The 14,359-nt window shown below is 34.7% G+C and overlaps 1 protein-coding gene across 1 annotated transcript; it reads right to left on the minus strand.

The window, feature by feature from the left end:
• Positions 1 to 6,156: 6,156 nt before the first annotated feature.
• Positions 6,157 to 13,428, minus strand: LOC111377509 (serine/threonine-protein kinase AFC1-like). The gene is made up of 13 exons (XM_023000622.1): positions 12,923 to 13,428; positions 12,061 to 12,236; positions 11,928 to 11,994; positions 11,749 to 11,836; positions 11,284 to 11,509; positions 11,145 to 11,193; positions 10,915 to 11,029; positions 10,660 to 10,751; positions 9,325 to 9,481; positions 9,172 to 9,236; positions 8,717 to 8,814; positions 8,525 to 8,630; positions 6,157 to 6,817 (listed from the first exon to the last, which is right to left on the minus strand). Exons 1-13 carry the CDS (start codon positions 13,034 to 13,036, stop codon positions 6,659 to 6,661), a joined length of 1,512 nt encoding a protein of 503 aa, XP_022856390.1. The 5' UTR covers positions 13,037 to 13,428; the 3' UTR covers positions 6,157 to 6,658.
• Positions 13,429 to 14,359: the final 931 nt, after the last annotated feature.

The raw sequence follows: 14,359 nt of genomic DNA on the forward strand, positions 1-14,359 counted from the left end.
GAGGTAACTGTTTGAATAGGTGTGTCCCTTGAAATCCTTGCATACATCTGTTGGAAGTGACTGTTAAAAACGAACAGATGCACCTATTCAAAGACTTTTGAAAATAAAATTCTCTTTCGGAGGCAAATTATTCGCAAAACAAAAAATAAATACATGCAAAATGATGAAAAATATTTAACAAATACCAATCTAAATTCTCAATATAACACTTATGTAACACTTGGTGAAAACTTTCTGCAGATAAATGTTGCAATACTATTATAATATTGCCTCAATACAAGCTGCAAACAATCAAAGCTATACAAAGTTCAACAATAAATATTTTACGTCTAAATTTATTCTTTCCGAAATAGATAGGAAAATATTATCATAAATCATTATTACCTTAAATGGTCCAGAAAAGCCAACTAACAAGAAAATTCAATGAAGTATAAAATAAACCAATAAATCGTCGTATTAACTATTACAAGAGCAAACGGTTCAATTTGATTTCAAGTTCATTTAAGTATTGAAATCTAAACCAAACCATTATAAACATTTGGTTAGGTATTGAATTGAAACCATAGTCATCGTGTCCACCCAATTGTTGACTTGAACCAATCATCAAGTCAATGATTCAAAAGGTGGACCACTGTAAGGTCGAATTTTAGTTAAAAAAGGGTAAATTTTAAAACAAAGAGATAATATATTTCTTTGCTAAAATTTCTATTTTCTCCGAACCCATCCAATTCAGACAGTTATGAATCAATTTGAGCGGTTCTTGACCGGTTCATAAGCTAACGAACCAATTGATACAAATCGGATTAGATCTGACCATTATCTGGTTCGTAGGTTCCCAATCGACTAGGTCCATCCGGTCCGATTTTAATAACTACATTTGAAACACTAAGGGTTCATGCGACCCAAATCGTTGATTTCAAAACAGCGATGATATGCAGTGTTTTTACACGCATACTTCTAAATTTCCAATCTCATTATTATTATTACAAAAGAAAGGCCAATACACAGTCCCATAAAGAACAAAAAGGCATCCCCTCCCCTTTCATATGGTCCCTTTCTACACTACATTTATGAACACAAAATGTCATCTATCTATCCTCCAGAAACAACCGAAGAACATAGCGTAATTGAAATTGCAAGTTTCCAAACCCTAGCAAGACATAGACAATAATAAAACAATCAACACGTGTCAAGGAACCATGCATCTTAGTCATCAAGTATCCCAAGCGAAAAACACTTTGGCTTTTGTTTCTTACTAATTTGTTTTTTCAAAAGGACAAATATTTATAACCTTATTATTGTGTGATCGACTAATATAATACACGTGGAACGAGGATGGATGATCATGAAGCATATAAGAGAATTATAATACGACGTCGTTTGCCTCATTTGCTGTTGGTATCGGAATCCAATCGCATCTTGTGGATTCTTTGCCTTGATTCTCTCTCATCTCTCCTCTGCGCGTAGGCATCAAAGAAGTCTTTGTTTTCTTTCTCCAACTCCTTCCACACTGCTAACGTTAATGGCAAAATTAAAAAAAAAAAAAAAAAAAAAAAAAAAAAAAAAAAAACCCCCCCACCACCTCAAAAACCCCCCCCCCCCCCCCCCCCCCCGAGAAGGAGAAGCAGCCACTGGAACAAGTGCAAAAGTTTTGAATACTTACGAATTTAGGCAAAAAGACACCAAACATAATTGATTGAAATCACAAAAGGAAGACTTGAAGGAAAGTTTAAAGAAGATGGGAAGAACAAGGAGGAAATTCTATGAGAAAATTTCATAAAATCATAGGTAACACATAAAAAGACTATTATATATACGTATTTAGTTACCATATGGATGTACTCAGCTGGAGAATCGCCCATGGATGACTTCTTCGTTATCAAGAAACCTTTAAAGAGAGATCAAAATGTGGAAATTAAAGAAGGAAATAGAAAGGGTAAGAAGAAAATTGAAGAGAGAGCTTTATGGTTAGGAGAAAGTTGATAGAATATAGCATATTATATATTAAATTATTTATACAGTAATGAATATTGAGGTGCAGTGGGGCCTGAATTCCCACGTGGGAGGAGATATGTGATTGGCGGGGAGAAGATTAGGGGAGATTTTATAAAGCAGACTTTGCTTTGTTTGAATGGACCCTACCCCACGTGACATGTGGGCCCAACGGGCCCTTATGATGTCCAACTGGCGCTAGGGTTTTGAAAAGGTTTCTATAAGTGACGTTAGAAAAGGAAAATATAGAGTTTTTGGATTTTCAAGAATCGTCGAGATTTAAAAAACATGTCCTACGCTGGTTTTTACTAATTAATGAATAATCTAAAATAAATAGAATTTCTAGATTCGAAAACTCAAGTCAGTCCAGTCCATTCTATTAAGCTCGAGTTCGACTAAATTAAGTAGTTCTATCATTTTCAATTTAAATTCAACCCTAATCAAGTGAAGTAAAAAATCCATCGTAGTTGACATGTCTCGACTAATCAAGTAAACATTCGAGTTCAGAAAAACTCAACCTCGATTTCGATTTAAGCACCAAAGTAATGGTATAGGCATATGCTCGTGATTCTTAAAAGTGAATATCGCTCATATTTTTGCCTCTGCTCGATAGTTTCATAGCAGATTTTTTCAGATGTTTTCTAGGAACAGAAGAAACCACAATAATAACCACAAGGCCAAGTTGTCAAGTTGCCCAAAACATCTTATTATCCAATGGAAGTGTCCTAAATAGTCATTAGAGGATGAGAAAGTTTCTTCAACTACCGAGGAGTGAGAACAAAGCAAGCAATGCTACAAAACAAAGCACGGGGAGAGTAACATCAATTTTCTTTTGTAGATTAGTAGGGAAAAATACATAGTTACGGGCCCACATATGTTAGGTTGGGCCTACCATAAAGCCCACGGTCTTTGTCTGCAGAGGCACGTGGAAATGCCGTGGGATCTTTACCCAGTCATTTCTCATTTTTCTTTTTCGGACAATAGAAATTATTTTCATAATTTTTACTTATAATTATAAACATAAAAAACAAGAGAGCTAATAAATTCTCAAAATTTAACAAATTTGTCACAGTCAGTCCAAAGTATTCAAATTTGGCATGAAAATAATGATTGATTAGGCTCCGAATGGTATTTAAGGTGGGCCCCACAAAACAAACAAAAGAACTGGTCATGTGTAACAACAGCTGTAAGAAAATGGCGTAAAACTTGAAGCTCGTGACTCAAATTTCTATTCCCACTCTAACGGGCTCTTTCACTACAAAGCTAATTCTGTTTTTGACTCAATGTGGTACCAAGTGATAACTCTACAGCTTACCAATCTAACACTCACACATGGCTGCAGTTCCAACATGCCAATTACACAATGACACGTTGAATTTTCGAGTGTGACTGTTAGTGCACGTGGGACGGCGTGGTGTTGATTAACGTGTATAACATATTTGATATAATAGGTATGATCAAACAAAAGACTTGAGATACCTAACTATTCTGTCCAATCTAGGACACTTCAATATATGAAGGGCGAGTTTGGTACATTCTCTGTCTTTTGCTTCTGCATCTTGTAGAAGCTACCTTAAGTCAACTTACTCTAAAGCTATTCTAATAAGACAAAGCACTTATAGAAAATTATCCAAATAAGTTCAAAAGCAGCTTCTTAATCTCAAAATCGGCTCTTGACTTTCCAAAAGCCTTGTCAAAGGACCGTGAAAGATCTATAAACCTTACAACATTCTCATGTCTCGTTAATGTGAGCAAAATACATACAGGATCATCATCATTCTCACATGATGACCTCTCTTATCCATCTACTTTTAACGAGAAAAATCACATTTCATCGAACTTTGTATTATCTTCACCACACCAGTCTCTCTGTACCATAGAGGCGCCACCACCTAGCGCATTTTTAAAGAAATCTCTTCATTTGAATCTTGTGCACAGTGGAGTTAACCATCTAACACATCTACACGGCCAAGTCTAAAGTGTGACTTTGATTACATATGTTGAGACTTGAGTAAATCCAAAAAGTTTTACCTGAGTGGAACAACCCAACTGCTTTATTCGCATAAAAGATAATTCACAGTAAAAAGCTCCCTCAAGCTGTGTTTCTTGCCAAATACAACTAACTCCATTAATCAACTGTAGGCACCTTTGTCATTTTGTTTCAGCCAAAAACACTAGACTAATATTTTATTTTCGCAGTGCGATTACAGCTAGAAATGATTATGACACTTTTAATGATGCTACAAAACAAAGCACGGGGAGAGTAACATCAATTTTCTTTTGTAGATTAGTAAGGAAAAATACATAGTTACGGGCCCACATATGTTAGGTTGGGCCTACCATAAAGCCCACGGTCTTTGTCTGCAGAGGCACGTGGAAATGCCGTGGGATCTTTACCCAGTCATTTCTCATTTTTCTTTTTCGGACAATAGAAATTATTTTCATAATTTTTACTTATAATTATAAACATAAAAAACAAGAGAGCTAATAAATTCTCAAAATTTAACAAATTTGTCACAGTCAGTCCAAAGTATTCAAATTTGGCATGAAAATAATGATTGATTAGGCTCCGAATGGTATTTAAGGTGGGCCCCACAAAACAAACAAAAGAACTGGTCATGTGTAACAACAGCTGTAAGAAAATGGCGTAAAACTTGAAGCTCGTGACTCAAATTTCTATTCCCACTCTAACGGGCTCTTTCACTACAAAGCTAATTCTGTTTTTGACTCAATGTGGTACCAAGTGATAACTCTACAGCTTACCAATCTAACACTCACACATGGCTGCAGTTCCAATATGCCAATTACACGATGACACGTTGAATTTTCGAGTGTGACTGCTAGTGCACGTGGGACGGCGTGGTGTTGATTAACGTGTATAACATATTTGATATAATAGGTATGATCAAACAAAAGACGTGAGATACCTAACTATTCTGTCCAATCTAGGACACTTCAATATATGAAGGGCGAGTTTGGTACATTCTCTGTCTTTTGCTTCTGCATCTTGTAGAAGCTGCCTTAAGTCAACTTACTCTAAAGCTATTCTAATAAGACAAAGCACTTATAGAAAATTATCCAAATAAGTTCAAAAGCAGCTTCTTAATCTCAAAATCGGCTCTTGACTTTCCAAAAGCCTTGTCAAAGGACCGTGAAAGATCTATAAACCTTACAACATTCTCATGTCTCGTTAATGTGAGCAAAATACATACAGGATCATCATCATTCTCACATGATGACCTCTCTTATCCATCTACTTTTAACGAGAAAAATCACATTTCATCGAACTTTGTATTATCTTCACCACACCAGTCTCTCTGTACCATAGAGGCGCCACCACCTAGCGCATTTTTAAAGAAATCTCTTCATTTGAATCTTGTGCACAGTGGAGTTAACCATCTAACACATCTACACGGCCAAGTCTAAAGTGTGACTTTGATTACATATGTTGAGACTTGAGTAAATCCAAAAAGTTTTACCTGAGTGGAACAACCCAACTGCTTTATTCGCATAAAAGATAATTCACAGTAAAAAGCTCCCTCAAGCTGTGTTTCTTGCCAAATACAACTAACTCCATTAATCAACTGTAGGCACCTTTGTCATTTTGTTTCAGCCAAAAACACTAGACTAATATTTTATTTTCGCAGTGCGATTACAGCTAGAAATGATTATGACACTTTTAATGAAATTTTCTGCTGTAGCAGTTTTTAGAACAACTAAATTAATAAAAAATTCAAACGGGTGGGTTAATAGAAGAAAAGTCCAGCTGTAAACACGAAATCTTGAAATCAAATATTTTTCACCAACTTTTTCAATATTTCATGAAAGAAAAGTGGGTATCGATATTTCTCAGATTCTATCATTTGAAATATAACTATAAACCTATAGCTTTAGAAAAATTAAAGTGAGTGAAAAAAGGGAAAATAAATAAACATTGTTAGTCACTCAACTTATTGCGAAGTTTTCGTGTTAGTCATCAAAGTTTACTTTGTTTCAAATAATCAAAGAAGTTCACTTTTGTTTACGTTAAGGAGCTCAAATAGCACCCATTAATTTTTTAACAGAATCAATGGTGTGAAGGACATCCATGCAGTTGCAACTTCAAATTTTCACGTTGGGATTTTAAGCTGGAAAGAATAACATAGTTTAACTGAATGACCAAGCTAAAGCAAATTAAACTTCACTAACCACTATAAAACAAAACAAAGTTTGGTGACTACCATGAAACTTCGCTATAAGTTGATAGAGGAAAAGTTTTTTTAACTGGAAAAAAATGAAAAGTCTCGCTATTAACCTTCTCTAATCAGAAATTATATTACTTCGAATCTTCACATCAAATCATGACTAGCAGAGGAAACGATGGGATAGTAACGGCGACTTCATAAAATGGAGACATTTTCATACTATTAATCATAAAGCAACAAAAGAAATGAGAGAATTATACAAAACAGCTGAGAAAACCGCATACTTACAAACACCAGGTCAGCAGATCAAGTGCATCAGAAGTTGACACTAACAGCAGCTAATCTTCATTGTGTACTCTTTCCCCTCCCCTTCTGTTTTTTCTCTTTTCCTTTTTTGGTTTAACGCGAAGTGGATTTTCTTTTCCCTGTGGGGCTTGGTCACATTTGGACTCCCACTAGAAAGCACTGATGAGATGATCCAATCAGAAAGGATAGAAACCCCTTCTCAGGTCCCTTATGAAGAAGGGGTGTGATAGAGCTTCTCTTGCTTTGAGCCGCTCTGCAGGGTCATACCGTAAAAGCCCTTGCAAAAGATTAATCAGATCTCCAGCCGAGTGGTCTACATGCTGCATGATCAGGTTCTGGAATACAGTGGAGAGATGACATAAGTGCCACCCTTGGAAGCTTAGTGTCAAATTAAAAATACTGGTAAAAGAAAACTTGAAACTAAACCTTAATGTTGTAAAATATTTTGCCCTATAAAAGGGTCGACTTCTCTTTTTAATATTATGTACATACCAAAGAATCTCATTTCGGACGCGCCTCTTACCAACTCTAACATGGGCACAAATGCCAAACAACCTAAAGCTGCCACAATCAGTTGGTAAGAAACAAAAGCTTGACGTAAAATATTTTGCACTAACAAAAGGTCAACTTCTCTTTCTAATATTCTGTGCGTACCAAAGAATGTCATTAATGACACGCCTCTTACCAACTCTAACATGGCCACAAGTGTTAAACAACCTGAAGCTGCCATGATCAGTTGGTAAGTTGTCAGAGTTCTCGAGAAAAAATTTCTTTCCAGCCACTCGGTCAATTAAGCAACTGCAATACATTTATAGTCATTTAAACAACTGCCCTACAAATCCTCTCATAAATGGCTGTTCACCTAGACCTGCTTCCAGCTGCAGACTAAGGTATCGCATCCAAAACTTCTGATATGTCATCAACTTTAGACCGTATTCAATTTCAGCAATTTCTGAAATAGATAACTATGTGGCAAACCTAAGCGAACCTGAAGGCAGATTATAGTTTAGCTTCAACAGGCTTAATTAGCAGTTCATCTCTAAGGTACACTACATCTAACGGGACTGAAAAGCAGGTTTTAATAGAATTCCTATTTGCACATCTCAAGGGTTTGAGGCCTGCTGAAAAGAAGTCTCTTTGTGGTTGTTGATTGAAAATAACCAAATACGCACTCAGAAAATTGCAAATTGCCTTAGTCTAAATATACTGACTGGATGTGTGTAATAACAATTAGGTTCCCGGTTGTCCATATGCATAAAGTATAACATGTAGAGGCAAGACAAATGCCTCGGTGTTATTAAATAAATCTCTCCCAAACATCATAGAAGAACATTTGATGATCAGAAAGAACAAATGCATGTATCGTATTCTAAAGTATGCCCCAACAAATAGGACCACAACAGCTAAATGCACCTACCTAGTTGCCCTCACTCCCCACATACAGTCTCTTGCCAGACTGTGGAAGTTAGAATGCAAAAACCTACATAAATCCAAGCTACTCTCCGAAACAGATAAATCAAACCACAGACCCAGAGAAAAATAAAGAATAATCTAAAAGGAATAAGATAAAAAAGAAAGGGAAGAGGAGGTAAAAACAAAATTTTAATTCTGAGAGAACAGCCTAAGTGGGAATATTTACTAAGACAAGTGTAGAATTAATTGGTATTCCAGATAGCAAAAGATAAATCAGGCAGGCACCTACCACCATCTCAGGCTAGACGCTTGACAATCATTTATTTGCTCTGTTATCTCCCAAAGAAAGAAACTAAGCCCCTGTTTGAGCCCCATTCTTTAAAATCTAATTTTTTTCCAAATTCATTTTCAACCGAATATTCTCTCAAAAAAATAATTTTACATGAACCCAAAAATTTTCCATGCTTTTTAACCAGACATTCTTCAAAAATCACTATACAAACTCTACTCTCCCAAAAAATGGGGCTCAAACCAACCCCAAAATAGAAACTCTTATATAATTTTTCGTAGCTATACAAGAGAAAGAAACAATTCCTGCATAGTTTAGAGATTACAAGACTAATAATCACCTGAAGACATGGCAATTTCCAAACTGCCCGCATACTTTCCCTTGAAGTTGCACCCTCAGGCCAATCCAACTTTGCACCCCTTCTAAAATATTTCTCAGCCTGCCGACTGCAGAAGAAGTAACAAGTAACTATCAGAATCATTCGCACAGCTTATTCCATGACATGATGCAAAATATATATATTGAATTTTACTCTGCTTGCATCATCATATGTTGAGGCAGTGGCCCCAAAACCCTTTCCATCATAGCAAGATGTTCCAGGTTCTCGTGAGTTTGGAAAAGTGCATCTCCCTGTTGCAAAAATATAAATAAATAAAAAATAAATTAATTAAAATTTATGGATGCATTGACAGTTAAAAATATTGACTACAGCACTAGCATGCTTCCTTAGAAAGCCATCTTAGATGGTAATAGGCACAGTATGAATCAATCTAAAGAGTGCAAGTACGAATATAAAGATGTGACAAGTAACCCAATGTGCAAATAGATCCTTCGCAGTAATACAATCAACAGAACAAGATTCGTAAGTAGATGGACCAGCCACAATGGCGCACATACATAAATAACAATGTCGAGATATTAATTAAAACCCAGAATGTGTAATTGGAAAAGGTAGTGGAAAACTATATATGTTGCTTTTTTACTTACAGTGCACAGTTCAATAAGTATGCAACCTATACTCCACATATCACAAGGATAGTTCCATCCAAGACCTACAGAAAATATCATTAGCAATAACTCATTGAACCAACTGAAACAAATTAAAAATGAAAACAAAAGAATACAAGAACCACCAATTACCTAAAATAACCTCCGGAGCACGATAATGACGTGTAGACACCACATAGTTATGATCCTGATGTTCAAATGTAGTGCTGCCGAAATCAATAAGCTTTATAGAGCTTGATTTGGGCAGATTTTTGAAATAGGTAGCATTTTTTGTAGATCTGGATAGGAACTTCATTCCAGGTAAAAGGAGGAATAAAAATCATCAGGCATCAAAACTTATAATTAGTTTATTAAATTCAGAAGTACAAAAACTCTCGTTACCCATCTCAACATAATAAGCCCCCGTTTCATTCCCATTTTTTGGCCACAAAAATGAAAAATATGACCGTTATCCATCACATCAAGTCGCCATATTTGACTTTCTATCTCTTGTGTTGATTCCGTAACAGTTATATTTTTCATTCTCATTCTTATAAAAATGTGTAATAAGTAGGGCCTAAAAATACAGTTGTAGAAGTAATCCCAAACTCATTAAGTTAAGACACAATTAAACAATTATATAAAAGAAAAATGGAATTGTTGAACATTAAGTTCTTGTTTGATCCCCATTTTCCCAAAACTCATTTTTTCCATAACTAATTCCAACCATGCATTCACACAATAAAATATTCTGCATGTAAGCTCAAATTTTTTCTTACTTTCTGACCACACATTTTCAAGATCACTATTCCAAAATCTATTAACCCCAAAAAATGGGGCTCAAACAAGATGTAAGTAACAAGTGTGTAAATCATATACAAAGAAAAAGGGAACCTACATGCGTAATTAATTACCATGCTCATTCGTTGAAATTTTTTATGAACATTGATCATATTAAAGATAAACAAATAGAAATGATGTCAGATAAAAAGTTGACCATAAGAATATAGCCAAAAGAAACTAAGAGGACGACAAGAAAATTAACCTAAGCCTAGCATAACTCCAAACTTCTGGCAATCAGATCCACATATAAGAAACTGTGTTACCTTTTTGGACTGACTACAATTGTAAAATCAGTAAAAAATGAGAGATGTAACTAAACTACTATACGAAAGAAGAAAAAGAATTGGTGAACAACTAACAAAAAGATGTGTACAATGAAATACGGAACCTATATGCATATTGCATAATTAATCATTCATTGAATGTTTTAAAGTACACTTCATATGAAAGTTGAACAAACAGATACGATTTCAGATTAAAAAAAAAAATATTGACCAATAAAATATAGCTAAATGAAACTACTAAGAAGACAAGAAAGTTAACCTGAGCCTAAATGAAAAAATTGCTTTACATTTTTTGGACCCAGTACAATTGTAAAATCATTTAAGAAAATAAAAAATAAGAAATGAGCTAGATGAAATATACCTTATAATCAGGCACTTTAATATACTCTGAGGAAACAAGAAGAATATTTTCTGGTTTAAGATCAGTGTGAATCAGGCGCAGATCATGCATAACTGCAAATAAAAGCAACAATAATAGATTAAAGTCTATAAATCATAAGGTAAATATTAAAAACGGACGCAAAAGCCAATTGATGCCTAAATCAGATATCAATTTTGATAAATATAGAAATTGAATGAAAGCAATATATCTTGGTGCAAAGATATGTCCACACACATGCCACAGATTCCAAAAGTTGTCTGCCAAACTCCCGAACAAGATCAATGGGAAATGAACGATAGCTGTTTTTGCGTAGAAAATCGTATAAGCTTGGACCAAGCTTCTCAAAAACCTGTTAAGACCATTTAAATCCATCCGCAAGATTTTAACTCGCACAATATTCGAGCAAGAAGTAATATCATAGCCCTTTCAAATTTAAGGAACCGTGAATTATAATAAATACTTACAATACAAATATGATTACGATAGTCAAACCAATTCCGTATTTGCACACAACTGCAAAGAATGAAACCACTTATACCAAAATAACTTCAAGTTTTTCTTCTAGGAGATAAATTAAGCAAAAAATTGAAAGCAGAGATCTACCGTGTGCCACGAACGTCATGTCTTGCAAGTTTCTGTAAGACATTAATCTCAATCATGGCAGCTTCCCGGTATTTACGTATTGAGCGGACAATTTTAATCGCAACAATCTCTTTCTTTTCATTGTCCAAGCATTCAAGAACTTGCCCAAAAGTTCCTGCAATCAAGGGGGGGGGGGGGGACACATTGATCATAAGAAACATCAAACACGTGAGAGTTGAATCCACAACTATAGGACGGTATCAAAACAACTTTACATGGATTCCAAGATAAATGCCGAGTTATCTGCACTATTGCTGAATGAAAACATAGACATGTTCCTTAACATACTCTCATAGATTTTTATATTAGATGTTTCTTAAAGTAAAACGGAGATATAGTTATTATAAAAATGAGTTACAAAAAAAACATTTGGGTGGCAGATTTGTTCTTCAATAGTGATGGCCATGCTTGCTTCAGGTTATTCACCTCTTGTACTACAATAAGGCTTACAAATTACCACATCAAGGTTAGTTTGTTGAAGTGGAGGGGTGACAGCATAGTTAACTGAAGAAACCTAATCTAACATGCGGACAACAAAAATCTAACCTAACATAAGCATTTCCACTCTGGAAAAATGAATGTAAGAAACAATGTGAGAGGCCCACATATGTATAGCAGAGTGCACAAGCTATCACAGCAAAGGTGTTCGAGGAGCATGCTCTAAAAGAACTCCTAAAAAAGCATCAATCAGAATTATCATTTAAGCCACTCTCCAATTCACACCCTTAAGTATTTCAAGTACACTTACAACGAGAAGTTAAATTCTCGCCAATGGCAAAAGCATAGTGACCATCCTTATCATCCGACCTCCATGGTGGAGAACCATTGTGGGGAACCCCCTTGTAATATATAGAAGAATAAGCATAATTGGTGACTGGCCCAAGCTCTTTTCCAAGGTATAATGTTGGAAGGATCTGCACAAGAAACAATATTCAGTCTTCATACGACAACACAATAACCATATAGTTAATCCATACGAGGGAAATCACTATGATCAGTGTGAAACTACAACAAACTTTTTTATCTTATTAGCTTCACCACCATCCCTTCAATTTCTCAACACTTAAATCAACTATGTTACATGATTGATTGTTCTTGCATTCTTGCATTACTTGGTACAGAAATATTCATAAGTTTGTCCTAAATATACACAACCTATAAAACTTAATTATCAAATAGTTCAACCTCAAATATTTTTATAAGACCCATGGAAAAACAAAATCAAGCCAGTACACAACTTTATGGTCAACAAGACAAACTAAAGAAAACTTTCCAGAGTACATTTTTTCACAAGTACCAAGACATTCTCCAATTCTTAGCTTCTATCCCAATCAAGGAAATTCTAGCACGTGTTTTAGAGAAAAGACGCAAGAAAGTAAGATCGCAGAACTATAGCACATTGAAAGGAAAACAAGTTCAGAAATTCAGGCAATGGAGACATTTTATCTAAAATAAATCCTAAATAGCAAACAAACAAATTTTATTAAATCACATGTAAACAGTGCAAGATATCAAACATTCAATTGAAAGCCCTAACTTATTAAAAATGCTTTATAAAAACGTAAGAGAATTGTAAAAATTCATATATATAAAATCAGACCTTGGGATGATCGGGAGGAAGGGCGGGAGGCATGTCCCATGTTAAACGAGGTCGTTTCCTGGGCCTCTTATCCGTGCTTTTGTGATGAAAATCCACCACTCTGGGCGTCTCCATTTTCGTCCAAAATTTAAAAATTCAATGAATATAATCGAGAAAAAAATTACGATTGTAGACTATTTGGCTAAGAAGAATATTTTTTTATGAGGGATCTAGTGCTCAAATTTTCAATTTCAACAATTTTTTTTTTTTTTTTTAATAATTTGGGTTTGAATAGATCTGAGGGCAGAGCAATGTCAGCCAAATTAAAAAATGAAAAATAAAAAATAAAATTGTGCTTGGTTGTCAGTGAACGAGATTCTCTCCAGTCTCATCCCTCCGATTCCTACAGTTTAGCAAATGTAAGTGGTAACATATTTTTGACGATTTTTAATTCAAAAATGGTATACAGTGTAAATTGTGCACCGGGTGCGTCTTGGATTAGGGATCCAACTGCCTCTGAGGAATTCACTTCTTGTCTGAAAGCCAATTTCAACAGTTTTTTAGCAAAATTCTGCTCAATATACAGTAGAAAGGCAGCTGTATTTATTAATCAAACCGAGCGGAATTACCTTTGAACCATTTTGAAATTTATTTCATTGTATTTGAGAGATAGACATTTCAAAGAATTTGCTTGATGGTCCAGATTAATCTTAAAATCTAGCAAGAATCGTGCCCAGACAAACACTTATTATCCTAACAAAATGTCCGTTCGAGCATTACAATATTAATATTGAATTGCATTAAAAAAAAGTTGTCACATAAATTAAAATAGATAATATATTTAAAACTTTCTCTTCAATGCAACTTGTTAATGTTTAGCGATATGATAAGAGAAAACGAATGTCTAAAAAGTCGAGCCTCATATGACACCAGTTAATCTTAAAATCTAGCAAGAATCGTGCCCAGACAAACACTTATTATCCTAACAAAATGTCCGTTCGAGCATTACAATATTAATATTGAATTGCATTAAAAAAAAGTTGTCACATAAATTAAAATAGATAATATATTTAAAACTTTCTCTTCAATGCAACTTGTTAATGTTTAGCGATATGATAAGAGAAAACGAATGTCTAAAAAGTCGAGCCTCATATGACACCAGTCACCCAACTATCTATAGACGGGCTAGTCCACAGTTTTGTTGATACTTGAATCTAGCCATTCTTTCACATGATCCGACATTTTTTAACACCTCTACATGTGGGCAGGTTGGGGCTAGAATTTTAGAATTGTGGGACAAAATTGAAAAGTATAAAAAAAAAAATTTTGAACAATGTAGTTATATCTACACAACATTTTTTTATTTCTAACACCATATTTTAATTGCACTTGAGATTCTTAGGCCATGTTTGAGCCATATTTTTTCAAAAAAATATTTTTTTAAGTAGTGATTGGACA

This window comes from Olea europaea, unplaced genomic scaffold, assembly GCF_002742605.1.
Source record: "Olea europaea var. sylvestris unplaced genomic scaffold, O_europaea_v1 scaffold1666, whole genome shotgun sequence".
Taxonomy (NCBI): domain Eukaryota; kingdom Viridiplantae; phylum Streptophyta; class Magnoliopsida; order Lamiales; family Oleaceae; genus Olea; species Olea europaea.